This window comes from Ochotona princeps, chromosome 21, assembly GCF_030435755.1.
Source record: "Ochotona princeps isolate mOchPri1 chromosome 21, mOchPri1.hap1, whole genome shotgun sequence".
NCBI classification, from domain to species: Eukaryota; Metazoa; Chordata; class Mammalia; order Lagomorpha; family Ochotonidae; genus Ochotona; species Ochotona princeps.
In genome coordinates, this window is record NC_080852.1 from 30,876,531 (window position 1) to 30,895,801 (window position 19,271).

Below are 19,271 nucleotides of genomic sequence, written 5' to 3' on the forward strand. Positions count from 1 at the left end.
TTTCTCTATTTCTTTCCTGCTCAAGCCTGGGTGTATTGGGAGCCAAATAGGCCTATCCTTCAACGCTCCCAGCAGGTGCATGAAAGGCGCACCGTCCATTCCCGGGGGATCCTGGTCGTGGCAGCTTCCCCTGGGCTCCTGACTCACTGTGCCAGCCTTGAGACCTGGAGCCCCTTGGGGAGGTCAAAGGATGGAAGCTTCCTGCCAGTTGCTGAAGTAAAATCTCATGAAAGGACAGGGCTGGGGAAGCCAGATGATGGGATGAACCTGTCACAGAGGTGTCCACTGCGCCTTGCTCATCCACATGGAGCCAGGAGAGGCCTTGTGTGGACAAGCTTTGCTGACTGATGGGGAGACGGGCCAGCAGATCCTGGCCCTCCCTCTATGCCAGCTGGACTGTTGCTAATTATAACTTGTCTGTACAGCTTTCCTGTGGGCCTCAGCAGTATCTGTCAGTCACATTTAAATGTGGTCTCCAGTCCCGTTTTGTCTTTAGTCAGAAAGGTGGGGTGGGGACCTGCAGATAGTGATACTTCCTAAGAAAGGCCTGAGTCGGATCCCTGCAAACCCTGAGCCTGAGAGCGCCGTGCAGTCAGGTGGGAGCAGAGCATGCCGTGGGGCCTTCCTTAGCCTCCTCGACCCTGGTCGGAGCCTGAACAGCCCTGGAAGTCCCGACCAGGCTGGCGAAAAGAGCCACTTAACTACTCACTACTGCCAGGGCAGTGCTAACCTTCTCACACTCCAAACCATTCCACTTTGGGCTCTGAGAGTCTCATGAATATGTTAATGAAATTAATAGCTGAATTAACAGGTACCTTTTTTTTTGTGGAGAGACAGAGATAGAATCTCCTCTCCCCCCTTTCTAGTGGTTCACTCCCTAAATGCCTACAACTGGATCTTGGCAGGGCCTCAGGTACTTGTGCTTCCAGGGTGTACTTCACAGGGAAGACAAGAAGACAAGTTGCAAGTGGAGCTGGGACTTGAACTCAAGCCCTGCAGTATGGTATCCCAAGTGGTATCCTAAGCACAGTGCCAAATGCCCAGCCATGCCTGAATTCTTTCTTAATTATTCTGGTTCTCTTTCCATTTAATTCAGCTTGCCCCCTCCCTGTTGCTCATGAGGGCTAGATGTGCAGCTCTCCAAGTCATGAGACTGTGTCTCAAACCACTACATGATTCTGTGGAACTGCAAGCCCCAGAACAAACAGCATCCTTGCACAAGCCCTCCGCTGACTCTGGTCTCTCTTCCTTTCCAGACTTTAATTCCCACCGTGGCACTGGCCACAACCTGGTCTGCAGGATCAATGACCTCAGACCAGCTGTGACCTCTGATACCCCTCCCCTTGGCCTGGCACCCCCTGGAAGTTAAGCCCTGGGATTGGAGATGGCATCTTTACCTCAAAAGAAAGTAGAGTGAGTAGCAGGGGAGGTAGTGAGGTTGGCAGGGGAGATCCCCAGCAGGAGAGTGTGGTGTCCGGCCAAGGATGATCATTGCTGGAGATGAGGCAGTGCCAGTGGGGACAGAGAGCAGGCACTGGATGCACTGGGTTCAGGGGCAGCAATCGGCAGGGGTTGTGGGAGGGCTGCTCTGTGACTGCTGAGGTAAGGGAAATAACAGAGGAGCAATGATTCCCGAGTCCGTGACTTTGTGGCCAAGCGGCTGACCTTGGCTGCTCGTCCAAGGGGAAGGAGAAGCATGGAGAAGTGTGGAGGCCATGGGGAAAACACAAGATTGCACTGTGCCTGAGTTGCCAGCAGGACAGTTTATGATAGGCACACATGTCTTTTCCTCAGCTGTCTGTGTGTGCTCCCCTGGAATCCTCTGAAGTGTGACTCCTGAGCCGAGGGCTCAGCCCCCCAGGAACATGGCCAGATTGGGAGAACCTCTGCAAAGGAGATGAATTTGGGGCCCTGTGATCTCCCAGGGCATTGCTTTCCTGGCCGTTGTGCAGTGTGTACACACTAGACCTGGGTTCTCCAGAGCAACACTTGGTTACTCTTTTGAAATGCGCTCTGAATGCTTATTGGCCAGCTGAAACTTAGTTACCTACCAGCGATCTAATACAATATCAAATTTAAGAATAATTTTCTTGTGCACTGGATCTCTAGTTTTGTTCATCACCGCTACTTTGTATCCTTTGCCCTACATGTTCCTGTTCCCCACTCCTCCTACATTGCCACCACCACTGCCACTGTATCCAGTTGTATCCTCTATGTGTATTTGACCTTGTTTTATTAAAATATGCTGCACATAAAGGAGATCATACAGTGTTTTTCCTTCTTATCTTGCATATTTCATTTAGCGTAAAGGCCACCTATGCTGTGGCCAACAGCAGGATCTTGCTTTTTGAAGGCTGAGTCATAGCCCAACGTATGTAGGCAAGTAGACCACATTTTTTTTATCCATTGGTCCGCCAGCAGGTACTTGGGCTGTACCCATATCGTGGCTGCTGTGAGGTCAAGCTCCGACGTCCTTTCCAAACTCTGTGGTCAGAGCGTCTGAAGTCTGGTGGTGGTATAGGACAGGAGGGCCTCTCCAGAAAGCCTGAGCTTTTTTCTCCCTTGCTGGTGTTTCCTTGCAGTGCCCTTGGTTTGTCAGAGCTGTCCTCTTTGAGCACTGAAGCAGTTAGTTTAGAGAAGGCTGATTCTTCGGGGTCCGGTGCTCCTCCCGCCTTTCATTTGCTGAGGCTGTCCATTTTAATGAAGTCATTTCATCTGCGTTGCCAAACGCTAGATATTTTTTTTTCTGCCTCAAGTCTAATTATCTCTGCTGGCAAACACTGAGTTTTATTAGAGCTCTCAAGTGTCCTGTTTATTAAATGCCCGTACGCTATGGTGCTCGGCACAGAAATTAGGTCAGCTATGCTTGCTGATGGGTTGTGGATGAAAGAGTTAAATATCTCTGTCTCCATCTTGAAGCATAGTGGGCTTGCCTTTCATTGGGGGCATTGTTGGTGACCTCTTACGTGAGCTTCCTCATGCATCCATCAGCCAACACTAACCCAAGAGCCTGAATAATGGGGCTGTTCACGTGGGCTCTGCTTGTACTTGGTTTCACTCCTTTGGGCAACGCAAGCATGCCGAGATTTTCTTCCTTTCTCTAGTTGCCTAGAAGCTACCTCGTGCTTGCTGGGCTGTGCATCTTACAGCATGGTGACCAGTGATGGTGGCAGGGAGAGGGACACATTTGGCCTGAGAAGGGTGGGTGCAGGGAGCAGAAACAGCACCACAACGGCCCCGAGCCTGCCATTCTCAGGTTCTTGCCACCCCTTTCTGAAGTCCTCTCTGGTCTTGCCAAGGTAACCCTGTGTATCCATGTGTGGTGCACTGCCCCCCCCGCTCCCCACCCCCGGCAACACACAGGGTGACTTGGTGTTACATCCCCGATGGGGGTCATGGTGAAGGGGTACCAGCTTCACCTCTCAAGAGTGTGACAAGTCCCATCGCAGTCTTCCTCTGTGAAAAGCGCACTGCCACCTGTGCCCCATACGCTGCCGTGCTGCTGGGCAAGTACCTGGCACAGACTGTTCTCAGGACAGGGTCAGCGCTGCCTCAGTGAGGCCAGCGTGGTCGTGTCAGCCTTGCTGCTGCTGGCTCCTGGGCCACCTGACCCTGCCGCAAAGGCCCTGCCACAGATCATTCTTTGCTTGCCCCCTTGTGTTGTGTTAATGAACCAGGGGCTGGAAATGGTACCTAGCCTTCTCTTTTGCTCTTTCCCTGACCCACTGGGTCTCAGGTGCAGGCGGGAGCGAGGGCTGGCCCTGAGGGGCAGCTGACGGTGAGAATCTGATGACACGAGCCCTCCCTGGCTCTGGCTCCTTGAACCACGCTTCTGCGTGACCCTTATCTCTTGGCACCAGCCGTGCAGATGTGCCTGAGAGGAACTCTGCCCTTGTATTCACTCCCACGCTCCCTTTCCTGTGCGTAATTGTCTACCTGAGTTGTAAATGCAATGTTTTGCAACAGATCATTTATCCCTTACAGCTAATAGGGTTGTGAACATGAAGAACTTAGATGAGACAGCATGGTTTGTTGAAAAGTTCATAGAACTGTACTTAACGCGTATTAATACCATCTCCATTGCTCCACGCGAGCACTTAACATTGCTTCTGGGTGGGGAGGAGAGAGATGAAGATCTGGTCCATCTCCATTGAGAAGCAAGCCATCATGCCGAGTAAGACATGGTCACGGTGTCCAGTCTCCCCTCGGTGCTGTGTAAGAAGCATCTGTGCCTAACACAGGCAGAACAAGTAAAGATAATTTTACTCTGCAGATTTGCTGAAGTCCTGCACTATCTATTGAACAAAATTTGCCATCTATGAATGGTTGGAAAAATTAACAAGAGAAAAATTTTAAATGGTTCTTTTGAACAGTTAAAGTGTTTTAACAATGTCTTGAATAAGAAAAAGTAACCCCATCCTCCGCCCCACCCCCTAGTTTCACTACAGGACCAATTGGTCTTTGTATAGGCATCAACTTTTTTTTTTTTTTTTGCACTTGTTGCACAGATCACGTCTGGTGTTAATGTCAATAGGGGCATATCATGACGAACGTGAGCCTTAGCTTTGCTCACCGCTGCAGCCAGGGAGTCATGGGGCCAAGGAGGTCTCCCTTCTGCTGTTCTCTGGTGACTCCAGAGCCTGCTGGGCTGGAGTCTGACCCAGCGATCTCAGCATCCAGGGGGTTAATAGAGATTGGAAGAATTGGCTTTCCTATCAAAGGAAATGCCCATTTCTGTGAGGGATACTCACCCGGCGAACACCCACGAGACCTGAGTATTGGTGTCAAGGTGGGGAAGATATTGCCAAGGGCATCATGGAAAAACATGTATTTAGTCAGGAAAAAAAAATGTGTCTATCAAAGGAGCAACACATTTCCCTCCGGGAAGGCCGATCTGTGTTTGCTGGCAGGTATATCTTTGAACAAGAAGCGGTGTGTGTCACTTTACCATAGGAGACCCCCCCCAAATAAAAGATTTATTAGCTTCACTTTTACCCCCAAGAATAGGTTTCCTCTGTATCGTTAGTTACTTTATCATGAATAACGTGTCGTGTCATCTTGGTGGCTTATGAATCACCACCCTTCCCTCTCAGCCAACTGAAGGAATAATTAGATGAGATTGCTGGCAGCCCCTCACGTGCACATCCATCTTCCTAAGCTTGTGTCAGCTAAACGATCCAATGGGGACATCCTCTCCAAAAGCGCAGCTCATGTGTTTCTGAAGGTAGAAACGTCCAAGCATGTGCATTTGGAAGGCTTGACTGTTACCTTGGATGAAACCAAGTAGCCTGTCATCACTGGGAGGCACAGATCTCTGGAAAGGGAACGAGGTCAGAGCCAGGGGACAGCACGCATGTTTGCATAGGCTCTGCAAACCTGGTGACCCTCCGAGGGCTCCTGGCCACTGCTTCCTGTTGTCACCCGGCTCACCAGGCTGAGACTCCATGTGGTCGGTGGTCATGGTGCTGGAGGGAAAGACAGGCTGATGCCCCCTAAGGCTTTCACCCAAAGTAGCTTAATTGACCCACACCAGTCTCATGGTCACCTCTAGTTATAAGTGGGCAGGGAAATGCCATCCTTCTACACCCTGTGGAAAGTACATTTATCATGATTAGGTCAAAGCAAGAAGTGTGTCAATTTAATTAAAATGGAAAGCTGATTTTTTGAAAAGCCCAGTAGCATCAGAAAAGGGCTCGACAGTCTGATCCACAAGATAGCACAAAAAGTAATACAACGACCATTCACAGAAGATTGGAAGGGCAGGCAAAGGGAATGCCAGGTGTGTGGGTTTTTCTTTTTAAGATTTATTTATTTTTATTACAAAGTCAGATATACAGAGAGGAGGAGATATAGAGAGAAAAATCTCCCGAAGATGATTCACTCCCCAGGTGAGCGTAACAGCTGGTGCTGCGCCGATCTGGATTCAGGAGCCAGGAACTTTCTCCAGGTCTCCCACATGGGTGCAGGTTCCCAAGGCATTGGGCCACCCTCGACTTCCCTCCCAGGCCACAAGCAGGGAGCTGGATGGGAAGTGGAACTGCCAGGATTAGACACAGCGCCCATATGGGATCCTGGCGTGCTCAAGGCGAGGACTTTAGCTGCTAGGCCATGCCGCCAGGCCTGTGGATGTTTTTTTGTTTGTTTTGTTTTATTTTTTGTTTTGTTTTGTTTTTTGTTTTGTTTTTTAGTGCATTTGAAAACTTGGACATTTGGGGATGTTTTGCTGGGAAAATGGAAATGACCAGTCAGGTCAAGGTATTGGTACCTGGATAAAAAGGTTCAAAAGAAAAACTTTGAAAAAGAGATGTAATGGCAAATACATACCCAATTCAGTTGCTTTTATGAGTGACTTCTACCAGTGGGTGGCTAAGTAAGGGCATTAGATGGCACAACAGATACCTGTGGAATGGGACGGATGGGCAAGGATAGCATGAAATTGGTAGTAAAATCAGTCAAGGACATCCTTCATCGGTCAAAATGAACTAGGGATGTGATTTTAACAGTTCTGAAACAAGTCAGCTACAGAACCCAGCAGGGTGTTGAAAGGATACATGCTTCTCCCCTCTTTCCCATCTTGGCTCCCTGGGAACTTCTGGAAGGAGCCATGCACCGCCTTGTCCTGCTGTGCTTCCTCCCACTGCAAGGATCACCTAGTAGATCCCGAGGTTGTTCGTTGTGTTTCTTGTGTTCCTCCCATGCCACAAGGTAAACAACAGAAGAGCAGACGTGTGTGTGTGTTTCCGCCTCTTCATTCTGTTCACTGATCTAAGTCAAATACTTAGCACAGTTGGTGCCTTGTAAATATTTGTTGTCAAAATAAATTGTTCCCCAAAGCAGTGTGGGATCTTTGGATGTGATCCCGGAGCAATCCACTGCAAGTCTGTAGTTGTCTGTGCCGTGCCAGTGCCAACCTGTTAGGCTGGCTATCGAGATCGGGGTCAGGTCAGATGTTAACCTTAGGGAATCTATTTGCTTGCACAACTAAGGTTATTTCAAAAGGAAAGTTCATTTAAAAACAGATGAACTCACCCCAGAATTCTAAAATGCTTCACCATTTACAAAGTACAATGAAGTGTGTGTTCCGGTGGCTCGTTCTCCACAAGCCTCGTCCTGCCCACCTGGGGCGATGCACGGCCCCAACACTGTTTGCTGGATCTTGCTGTTTCTGTCCTTTGCTCCCTTCTAACACATCACACAATTTACTTACTCATCGCACTGTTGCTTGCTTGCTGTTTATTTCCATGAAGACAAGGAGCTTTGTTCTTGTTCATCAGCGCGTGTCCTTGTGCACAGAACAATGCCTGACAGAGAAGAGCTATTAATTATTTCCTGAGTTAATAAATGTGATATAATTGTGTTACAAATGCAGAACAAACTGTGTCACATCTCCCCTCTCCCAGAACCCCACTCAGTAGGGGCAGGGAGGATGAGTAGCTTAAGGTCCCTATATAACTTTTTTTTTTTTTTTCAGGATGGGCGCCACGTTTAGCAAAGTGGTCAAGGGGATGTGGCCAGGACTAGACTGAGCAAAAGGCCCCTTCTAGAAGCACTCGTGTCCCCCAGGCACTGGCTTGAAGCTGAGAGCAAAGACCACCGCCCCTCACCCTTTGCACCCTTTGTATCTTGCTTACTTCAGCCCAGTCCCACACGCTTAAGACCTTTTCATTTTTTCTGTTCTATGCTTATCATCCCAATGATAAACCCTGTTAAGTTTGGAATTTTAAAGTATTCAGGGAGAAGGAAAAGGGAGAAAAGGAAAGTGAGTTGTCTTTGAGCTCCTTTAAAACTTACCAGGAAGTTCTCTTGTCTTCAAAGTAAAAAATAATGGCAAGCATTGCTCGTTTCTCATGTTCTCTTGGGAGCCTGCGTTACCCCCTGCTACCTGAGGTCATGGGCGAGGAAAGCATGAGCCATTCTGTCTGGTTTTCACTGGAGCTTGTTGCCCCAATCAGCCCTACGATAACTCCCCCCAGCTGCAAGACTGACCTGGGACATCAGTAGCAGGGTTATCCTGAAGCTGCGGGAATGCCTCCTTGTTGCACAAGTTTTCTACTGGCCTCTCAGGCTTACTTGCCAGTGTGGAAAGTTTCCTAATGTCATGCACTTTTTCTGGTCACATTGCTTTGTCACCCGAGTAAGCCGTGGAGGGCCGTTGTGGCCGCCCCTCAGCTCATGAGCAGAAGCCAGATCGCAGCCTCAGAACCTGTGCATCCTGGTTTACTGCAATGCCCAGTTCGCTTAACTCACCCATGGGGGAACGAACACAAAAGAGTTTACCTGAATCAAGTGCACAGATAGTCATTTCACCTTTGGACGGGGAGTGGGAAAGTGAAGGGGTGCACATTATTTGCTCATCTGTCTCTGTGACCTGCTTGTGTGTCTGTGGTGATGGTGGGAATCGTGGTCTGTTGCAGGAGCATCAGGAGAGCTTTCTGGGGAACACCATGCAGAGTGTGATCGCCCTACTCAACAACCTGGTCGCCTGCAAAGATTCCAACATGAAGCTGCTTTACGAGCAAGGTAAACGCCTCTTAAATTTGGCCTGTGATTCTGGGGCGTGTGGCCTATTTATAACTTTCTTCATCTTACACAGCAAGGAAGGAAAATGCCACAATGAGAGTCAGTGATTCAAAACAGATGTTTAGAAATCATGCTCTTCAGAATTTGAAAGTGGGGTCTGATCAAGATCTCTCCCGTCCCGCCCCAGCTTGCTTTGTTCTGACACAGCACAAAGTCAGGCGCTGCTACAAGGTTATTAATCAAGGAATAGAAGTATATAGCACATTTAGACCTGCTGCTGCTCGTAAAAGTAAAACCAGAAATGTATTCAGAACCACCTTGAAGAATGAAACTGGGTGAGATGGGACTGGTGTACTGTTGCACTTTACACAATCATGTGCATGTTCTGCTGTCACACTAAAATATTCCATTGAAATTCAGAAAATGAAGACGACAAAATCTCACTGGGTCGAATTATGAGGTCACTGTTGTTTCTTAGAGTTCTGATTCTCAGTGGTCACTGTGCTTAAATATTGGTCTATTTTTCTCTTCTTCTAAGAACACTATGCGTTTACTTCCAAAACTATCAACTGGTAAGTACTGACAACCGTCGTTGGCCTTTGGAACAGGTCTTCATTCTCTGACAAGGTTGCCTTGTTGTTCTGTGCCTAGAGCAGTGTGGTGGGGGTGACTGAGGGCCGTCTCGTTGTCTGCCATGGAAACTCTTCTTCCATGCTTTCACTTCAGAACAGGAGTGCATCGAGGGTGCATTTCTGAGATTGGAATTCGGTGTATGCATTTGTAATTTTTATAGCTCCTAACGGATTGTTGTTCCAAGTAATGTGCGCACTTATATTTCCATGGCCACGTCAGGTTGTGTCTGTCTGTATCTAAGAGCATTCTGTTCTTTCCTTTGTCCTTTCCAGATGTTTCATACTTTGTGTCAGCCTTGTGCATTTCTCATTAAGTTTATCTCTTCCTCAGTATTTTATCTCTTTCACTTGTTGTTACAGATAAAGCTTTTCTTTCTTTTTTTGAAGTTTTAGATTCCACTTTTTAAGTGTTTTTGATCATTCTTGACTTGTGAATATTGAATGTGGCCTCTAAATCTTCTATTTTCTGTTATTTCAGTAGTGGTCCTTAGCTGGTTCTCCAAATTGTGTAATTATGTAATCCAAATAATTGCTAATGCTGATAATCCCCCCCCCCCCCCAGTTTTACGGTGTTTTCTCTTATCCAGCTGTAAGATGAGTGAGGATGGAACACAAAGTCCCATGGCTTTACTTCAGAATCTTTTGTTTTTCAGTTTCCGGAGGTATCCATTTATGGGTTTTTTTTTGTTGTTTCGCTATTTTCCATAATCAAGAATAAATAATCACTTCTGTTCAAACCTTTTTGGTCTCTAAGGAAATGATCAAATATTTAGTTTTTCTTGAGTCTTTATCATGGGATGAATTGCATTAACATGTTGCCTGGTACTGAATCCATTGTAGCATATGAGACAGAGACCACAGTTGATTACGATGGCTTGGTCTTTGTGCTGCTTGAGCCCTTTGCTAGTGTTTTTTTAGGCTTGGTCATTGCCATTCATATGTATGATTGGTTTATAGTTTAGAATGATGTAGGAATAGATTCTAAAAAAATTTTAAATTAATTTTTATTTGAAAGAGAGTTCTTCCACTCACCGGTTGACTCTCCAAGTGGTCGCAGTAATGGGAACTGGGCCTGCCCAATGCCAGGAGTCTGGAGCTTTTTCCGGGTCTCCCATGTGAGTGCAAGGGTCCGTGAACTTGGACCACATTCAGCTGCTTTCCCAGGCACATTAGTAGGGAGTCTTTGAAGAACTTTGAAATGCTCTTGAGGAATTAGAAGGTGGTGTGCCTTCATCGGCCGTGCGTGTATTCCCAAAAAACTGGAGTGACACAGTCTTGTCTCCTCCAGTTGGCGTTAAGGCTTGCACAGAACTGTCAACTGTGTAGATGGTGAAGGCCCCAGCATACGCATGCGTGTGCACACACACACAGGGTTTAGACATTTAAGGACATCTCTGGTGAGATCATCATCTGGCTACTGACCTGAATGAATGCCAATTTCTGTGGTCAGATACTACACAGAATGTGAACTTCATAGAATTCACATCAATAACATAAACAAGATACCTGACAAGCAGCAGTAATTGAGCAACAAAAAATACCTTGTAGGAGAGGCTGAAATTCAGAGTGGACACATTATATTGTTCAGTTTTCAGTAACATTTTCAGTTTTTAATAAATTACAAAAGCAGAAAAATAGAAACAGGGAAAATATGGCACATATATAGTAAAAAAAAAAAAAAGCAGGGGTCAGCCTTGTGGCTTATTGGGCAAAGCTACTGCCTACGCTGCCGCATCCCTTAGGGCACAGGTTTGAGTCCTACCTGCTCCACTTCCAATCCAGCTGCCTGCTTATGGCCTGGGAAAACAGTGAGGATTGCCCAAGTGATTTTACCCCTGCACCCGTGGGAGAGATCTGGAAGAATCCCCTGGCTTTATTCTGACTCAGTCCCTGCCACTATGGTCATTAGGTTGAGTGAATCAGTGGATGGATCTTTGTCTGTCTTTGAAATAAAATAAAATTTAAAAAAGAAAAAAAAGCAGTCCATGAAACTTTCTGTGAACCCATAATTTGGAGTTAGACATGTTTTTAAGAAATATGGATGGGAAGCTGGGCTGCCAGAATTAGAACTAACGCCCATATGGGATCCTGGTGCTTGCCAAGGCAAGGACGTTAGCAGCTAGACTACTGCACTGGGCCCCCATGAGTTCTTTTTAAACAAGCTCTGTGGCCTTGATTGAGAATTCAGTGGAATAGTGCTCTGGAGATTGTTAGTAAGCCTGTTGCCTCACCAACGGAGTGGATAAAGTAGCAAAGTCCTGAGGCTCTGGAGGCTTTTAGCTACTGGCGCATCAAGACGTGGGTTTATGATGGTCAAAAATGCTAGAAGGCTTAGAGGAATCAGTGGCCAGGTATGGGAGAGTTGCCTGTGAGGTTATCCAGGTGGCTCCTGGGATGCTGTGTTCAGTGGTTTGTTAGAGCTGGAGCCCATGTGGATTTCCCCAGAACTAATGAAGCTGATATGGTCAGGGGCCCTTATTTGCACAGGCATGCAGTTTCATATTCATAATTTTGCACTGTTCCCCGGTTTTGCATGCTTCAGTTCTCTCAAATCCTAGCTCCACTTCAGATTTTTGTGGGGGAAATGTAGAAACTCCCAAAGTCCTTATGAGGCAGGAGTAGTGTTCGCAAGAGGTCAGAATGATGGTTGGCGGTTAGAGGAGAGAAAGTGGCTGGGCAGCAGGTTGAACTGAGCGGAAGTGGTTGATGATGCAACAGATCCTGCCGATGCCCAGGAGCTTCCTAAGACTCTGAGGGAAAATTTGGGAAGCCCGGGTTATGCAGTGTGGAATCTGGAGAGAAGACATGCGAGTCCTCTGCTGTGCAACAGGGAGGGGAAGGAGGACCACTTGGGAATCGTGACGTCCTGGCTTGCGAGCAGAGATGAAGGATGTGGTGAGTCCCTCTCGTCTGGAGACTGAGGAGATGGGTCAGACTGCATGTGCGACTGAGACCAGAAAGGACAGGGGTTCTTCAGGCATCCAGCAAGGTCAGGAAGGCTGTCCTGGCCCCTGCTGGAGGATGATGGAGGGGAGGTCCTAGGGTCCTGCAGAATAGATATTCCAGTCGCCAGAGCCGAAGGCATTGTTCCGACTCATCGTCATACCCTGTGGCTCTCAGAACTCCCCGGTTATCCCACATATGGAGCATATGGAGTTAGTTTCCCCAAGTTGGTTAAAGACCCTGAGGGTGTAGGGAGATGCAGCAGAGGGGCCACATGGAGGGTCTCAGACACCTGCATGGTGTGGCCTTGGAGCCCATGGAGTGGGTGACAGGCTAGTCAACCTCATTAGTCTTTTCCTTAACTCAGTTGAGTCCCAACCACTGGCTTATACATGCATATAGTTTGATGCAGAATTACGTTTCTGTATTTCAAACATGCGTGACTACTTGTAATAATTGATACTTTTCACGTTATACCAACACAAGTGAACTGTGGTATAAAGGTGTGGGAATGTCCTGCTTGGCAGCTTTTATGTCAGCCTTGCCCAAGTTGAATGTCGTCCTTGGGCTACACAGTGAAACCTAGCTGGAGATTGCCATAAGGGTGAATTCTAGACATGTAATTATTTGTATGTTTGTGGGGTGATGTATACAAAAGAATTGCTTATATAAGGAAAATAAGTGATCCAGAAAACACACCAGAGTGGCTCTTTACAATCCCTTGCTTTGCATATAAGGTGCGGTTTCAGGTGGTTGAGCAGCGGGTGGAGTGTGGCCAATGTATTTTCTTTCTTTGAGGCATCTACCATCATGATGTTTCCCTCCAAGGCATCTCCGAGCCGTCGAGGTGTTGCAGGTGACACACATCATAAGCTCAGTGAGCTGACTATGGCCTAGCGCCCGAGTCCTCATAGGCGGTCTGATCATAGGTGCCTCATAGGCGGTGATACTGCCAGCGTGCAACTGCAGTTTAGGATTCAATCTTCCTTTTTAAAAACATTTTCATTTTTAATGAAACATTTGGGGAAAGAAGTATGAAACAAAATAGGACCTTATGTTTATATTTGAAACATATCAGAGTTATTAACATTTGAGAGCTGGCTGCCAGCTCTTGCTTGCTCAGTGACCTTTCAATAATGGATATTAATTCCAGTTTGAGTTTTACCAGCCAAGCTGCCAGGATAATGGATTTACATGACATGTTGCAGTGCTGGAAAAAAAGTAGCTCCTGCAAAGAAACATTTACAGAAATTATGTATGTCTCTGCTGGTTTATGGCATGCCAGAAATTAAAATACTCAGGTCCCGTTAGGTTTATTATTAAACTGTCTAAATCGGCGTTTACTCAGGAGACCAGAAAATCATCGTGAGAGTCGTTTGGGCTTCAAGAGTTAAAGGGCATTTCATTACTCACATTAGAACCCTTTGTGTCTGAGCGTAACATTCAGAATAATGCCATGCAGCAGGAGCTGAAAACGCCTTCTGCAGAGGACCAGGCAGGAAGGATTTCCAGCTGAGAAGCCAGCTGGTGTTTGTCACTCACTGGTGCTCCAGTCTGCCAGTGTAGCATCAGTACAAGCCCTAGATAAGCCGTGGACGAATGCGCAAGGCCACGTCTTCCTCAGGGTTTATCCAAGTCTGGTGGCTGGTCCACAGGCTCTGGCTTGCCAGTCTATGACCAGTAGACAACTCAAAACTTCCTCGAAGTGACTCTCAAATCTTCACAAGTTGTCATCGTTGTAACATTTAGACACTAAATTCTGATTCAACTCAAAAGTACCTGGCTTTCCGTGTGAGCTAACTTAAGGGTGAATCCCCAGCCCTGTTGTCAGAGTAGTGTCAAGACGCATGAAGAAAAAGCGAGGGCTGGGGGAGAAGTTGACCCGTAAGGGTTTCAGCTGAAAATCTGGGCTCACTTGCCTCTGCTCTGGCTTTTGACCATGGTGACAGTGTCACCTGTGGAAGCCTGGGGGTTGAAGGAAGTCACTATGCTCACAGGATAGCGAGAAAGATGCCATATCCAGGTGACAGCAAGAGCGAGGAGTATGTGGCTACCTGTACCAGGCAGTTTTGTGTTGCGACTGCCAACCCCTGCGACATGCACCTTAAGGAGGAGGAGGCTTCTTGTGGTTCTTGGTTCTGGAGGGCCACAATCCAACACTGAGTGGGCCCCTTTGGTTGGCCCACTTGGGGATGCTGGGAGGGTTGGCAGTGGGGGAGCAGCGGGAGGAAGGAACATGTGAGAAGAGAAGCAGAAGGGAGAGTGATGGTTAGGTCCAACTCGACTTTTATAATGAAACCCTCATACTGTAACTCCCTTCCCAGGATACAGCCATTAGTGAGCTAGGGATCTCCCACCAGGGCCACCTTCCAGACACTCTTCTGCCCTCTTTCAGTAGTGCCTCCTGCCTACCACACGTGTAACACATGGGCGTTGAAGGAAACGCTAATATCCCAACCATGACCCCATCTTTCCTCTATCACAGTTGTCTTAAGAATCTGGAATGAAACATTTGGAAATTGCTGTTTTAATCGGTGCATCTAGCTCAGGGGCAGCAGGCAGGATGCTGTAAAGGAGAAGCTGGCAGGTACTACGTTCTATAGTTACAACTATTCAAGGCTGCTCCTCCAGGGAGCAGAACCAACTCCAAACAACAGGTAAATGATTGGGTGAGACTGTGCTCCAATAAAACAGCGGCCACAAAAAGTAGTTTGTCACCAATACTCACTTGATTTAACCTTTGCACAAATGTTTGGCTGGTAATTCTTGTGCAATATGCAGAAGATAAGGCAGTAGATAAAACAGACAACAATGTCTGCCTTCATGCATCTGCGTTCTCATGGCATTACTAAGCAATCAAGGAATAGATAAGAAGTTGATGTCAAAGAAAGCTAGATACCAGATGATCCTAAGTGCCTAAGTACCAAGGCCTGATGGAGGGGAAAATGAAGGTGGGAGTGGCACTGTGGCGTAGCAAGTGAAGCCACCCCCGTCACAGGCACTCCCTCCTGTTGGACTGGGCAAAGCTACAGAAGATAGCTCGAGTGTTTGGGCCCTTAGTACCCACGTGTAGACCCCGATGAAACCCCTGACTGTAGCCTGGCTCTGACTGTTGCAGCCGTTTGGGGAGTGAACGAGAGGACCAGAGGATGGATGATCCATCTCCCTGTCTGGGCCTCTATTTCTGTAACTTTTCCAAATAAATCAATAAATCTCAAGAAGAGAGAGGAAGGAAGGTAGGTACGACTGAAGAGAGAAAATGAAGGAAGGAGCTCTAAATGTCCAGGTGTGGGTGGGCTTGAACTCCTCTGCTGGGCAGTCAGAGAACGGCTGCTGCCTGTAAGGCTGGTGGATTATCTTTTTTTTTTTTTTTTTTTGCCAAGGCAGTTGGAACCATTTAAATCCTTTGGGAATGTGTGTCTAGCCATCTACCTCTCAGTCCTCTCCGGATGAGAGCAGTGATTTGGGGAGCAGGGGAGGCTGGTGATGATTCAGGACAGAGAAGCGCTGGCGTCCACTGGCTCCTGCTGGGGGCTGGGCCCTCCTGAATGCCAGACTCTTGCCAGGTGCTCTGAGTGGGTGTGGTTAGACTGGCCTTTTTCCACAGGCAGCAGACTGTGCCTCAGAGGAATTCCAGTCATTCCCAAGCCTTTCTTTCTACAGAGCTGAAATTGGCTTCTCTGTCATTTGAGCCTTGGAGCTACTCAGACAGCGTTGGTTCCTGCGGTTTACTTCTGGGAGCAATGAGTGCGCTAAGCGTGCTGGTGGAGTTTAAAGGATGGTGCTCTGACAAATGGCCGCTGAAAGGCCCTTCCGTCCTGGGTGCTGGAGAGCCTTTCTGGTTTCTTTCAGCTAACTCTTGGGGAGGAACACCTTGACGTGGATCTCCTTACTATTCCTGCATGCCAGTTACGAATATCCCTTGTCATCTCTGCCACATTAACTATGTCTAACCGAATTTGTTTTCTCAATAATGGAACAAAATGAAGCTAAAATCAAGGAACGGTAAACATTTTGGCAGATGTGTTAATGAAAATAGTCACACTAGTTTTTTTCTGACACAAGGGCCCAATGCAGCTCCCACACTGCCTCCGTTTAATTTCTGTGGTGGGCGCAAGCATTTCACCTGCTCTTCGAACCCTGATCTTATGGCTGCCCTGGGCTCCCTCTCAGCTCTTCTCTCTATTTTCCTGCACTAGAGTGGCAGTGTTTTTAAGGACTGATATATATATATTTTAGTTCTTCAGGATAGTTTAGAAAATATTTCACTCTTCTGGTTTTAGAGAAATTCTGTTTATTTAATGTGTATTTTTTAAAAATTGTGACATTTCACATATCACATAATTTACCATTTTTAAAGAACACAATTCAGTAGTTTTTTAAGGATGTTTGTAAAATTGTGCACCTGTCTTTAGTATCTAATTCCAGAACACCTCAACAAGTAAGACACAAAAAGCCCATATGCCCTTTAGCAGTGACGTGCCGTTCACTCCTGGCAGCCACCAGTCTGGGTCGGCTGTTGTGTTTCCCTGTGTGCTGGACAGCGTAGGTGGCTTGAGTCACACAACATGTGAGTTTTGTGTCTGGTATCATCCACTTGTCATTAACCAATAAATGTTAATAGAAAAGCATAAATAATCCAATTTAGAAATGTTAATATCAAAGTTTTGGGAAGTTTACGTAATACACTTTCATCAAGTGTTTGTTCTTCCTGAATGCTATCACTAAAACTTTGTATTAACAGATTGCAAAGAGGGTTAAACCTTGCTATATAAAGGTTGCACTCTGAGGTGAGTTCATGAGCAACAAGTTTCATAAATGCAGCTTTGATCAAACTTCTAAGAACTCTTCTCATTTTAATGAGACATGAAAAATATGTGTCAGGAAGAATGCTTAAAAAACAAACAAACAAACAAACACCTTGACCTTTAATTGAAGATAGGTAGGCATTGTTTGAATGTGACACGGTTACTCATTAAGGTAGTGTTAGCACGAAGAACAGTACAAAGTGGATGCACTGGAGTGATCAGAAGTGCCAGAAGTGCCTCGAGAACTGAAGCTGCAGATGAACTTGAGTAAAGATAAACTTGACAGCAACAAGGATCTCAATTTCAGTCTTGGGTTGTGTCCTCCTTCTTGGGCCAGGCCACAGCAGTCTCAGTTCTCAGAGCTGCAGGTGAGAATGAGACCGAGGGGGTGGCCCTCCTTTGTAGAGTGTTACCCCTCAGGAGACTTGTTAGGTGGGGGGCAAGCTTCTTCCTCAGCTGACATAGCTTCCAAGTATGTCCTCATTTCTGGTTTTTGCGTTTGTACTAACCAACTGTTTACTCTGCTTAGTGAACCCATGGGAAAGTCAGTGTTTTCCCCCCATTTGGTGGGTGTTCTGCTTGGACAGTGTCATGATATTTCACACATGTTAGTAGTAGCAGGTGAATAATATTTTTTTAAGTGACTGTGGAAAACCCTCTGGAACGAAGCTGTGTTTAAACAAAACACTGTCAAACAGGTAGAGTCTAAATTGAATTGTTTGTGTATAAATGCCTGTTTCAACAATCTTTCATTGTTTAATTGAACTATCTGTGGGCCAGGTGTTTAGCTAAGTGGCTAAGATACTGGTGCTGATGCCTCCATCCCATATAGCAGAGTACCCGGGTTCTCCCATGCGGGTGCAGGGTCCCAAGGCTTTGGGCTGACCTCTGCTGCTTTCCCAGGCCACAAGCAGGGAGCTGGAAGGGAAGTGGAGCAGCTGGGACACAAATCGGTGTCTGCATGGGATCCTGCACTTACCAAGTAAGGATTCAGCCACAGAGCCATCGGTCAGTGCATTAAGTACATTTGCACTGCTGTTCAGGCATTACCGCCATCACCCAGTATAGATGTTTTTTCGTTTCCTCAACTGAAAACAGGAGCATGTCTGTCCCATACAGAATGAGGTCCCCTGCACAGCATCTAGCTTGTTACAGGTGCTGAGGGAGTGTACACTGATCTGTGAGTAACAGTGGCTCTCCATATGCTCACCAGCGCAAGTCACAGAATTCCCTCTGCCATATATAGTGTCAGATTTGTGGCCGCATCGGCAGTGGTGTAATTCAGATTTCTGTAGTTCTCTTTCCTTCATGTGTATTTACTGAGAACCTGATGTATATTAGACATTATGTGCTGATTTCTCTTAAAGATTTATTTTGCTGGTTTGAAAATAGAATTGGGGCAGTAGAGAGAAATAAGTGAGGGAAAGAGAGAGAGAGACAGTCTCCCATCCATTGGTTCATTTCACAAATGGCTATAAAGGCCATGTGGGTTGCAGTGCCTAAGCACATGAGCCAGCTTCTGTCTTTCCAGGTCCAGTAAGAGAGAGCTAGATTGGGACCAGAGAAGCCAGGATGCAAACCAGTGCCCCTATAGGAAGTGTCTTAACTTGCTGTGCTAGAATGCCAACCCAAAGTCTGTTCTCAGCCATACTCTGCCTTGAGATATTGGTATACTTGGAGAATGCAGCTTGGAAAGTTTCTGGGGCAGTGCCTAGGTTCTGTCCCTTTGGGAGCCCATTGTATGCTTCTGGCCCTTTGGCTAAGGTCAAGCATAGTATGTGTTCTTATCAGAGAGTCCCTGACAGAGACAGGGAGCATGGCCTTGGATTTAGGCAACCAATTCTGGGAAACTAATGCCTTTCAGACAGCGGTCTCAGTTTTACTTTTTCCATTTTCTCTGCCGTTAGTTTTGAAATATGGAAACAAAGGTTTTAAAGCCATAGAACCCTCCATTTTACTCTTCACTGTTTCATCGAGGCAGAATGGCTTGATAGCTATTTTCCAAGCACCTCCTCACTAGTGTTTCTTAATGTCTCAGATGCTCCAGAATAATCAAAGACACTATCAATTCCCGAAAGGGTTGCATGACATTTTTAGCAATTTAAGGTGAGTAAAAGATGTCTTATGTTAGGGTATGCCCTGTGCATTACTGTTAGGCTTTCATTAATTGATCATGGTTCTCTTGACCTTACTCCCACCACAGCTCATCTGTGCTTCAAATGCAAGTTCTGAACCGCCCTCTTTCAGGAGGGAGAATCCATCTTATGTCGACATGGGACATCGAATGTCTGTTGAGTTCGATTATAGATGCAGCACTTGAAAGGAGTATTGCAGGTGAAGCCAGAGAAAGCTTATCATTAAGCACCCA

General features: G+C 46.6%; 1 protein-coding gene across 2 annotated transcripts in view; it reads left to right on the forward strand.

Moving 5' to 3' along the window:
- ULK4 (unc-51 like kinase 4) overlaps window positions 1–19,271 on the forward strand; it is a 328,855-nt gene that overhangs the window by 171,419 nt on the left and 138,165 nt on the right. For both annotated transcript variants that reach the window (XM_058678919.1, XM_058678920.1), the window contains exon 31: window positions 8,415–8,520. In XM_058678919.1, coding sequence (XP_058534902.1) covers window positions 8,415–8,520 — 106 coding nt within the window. The remainder of the gene's footprint in view (window positions 1–8,414; window positions 8,521–19,271) is intronic.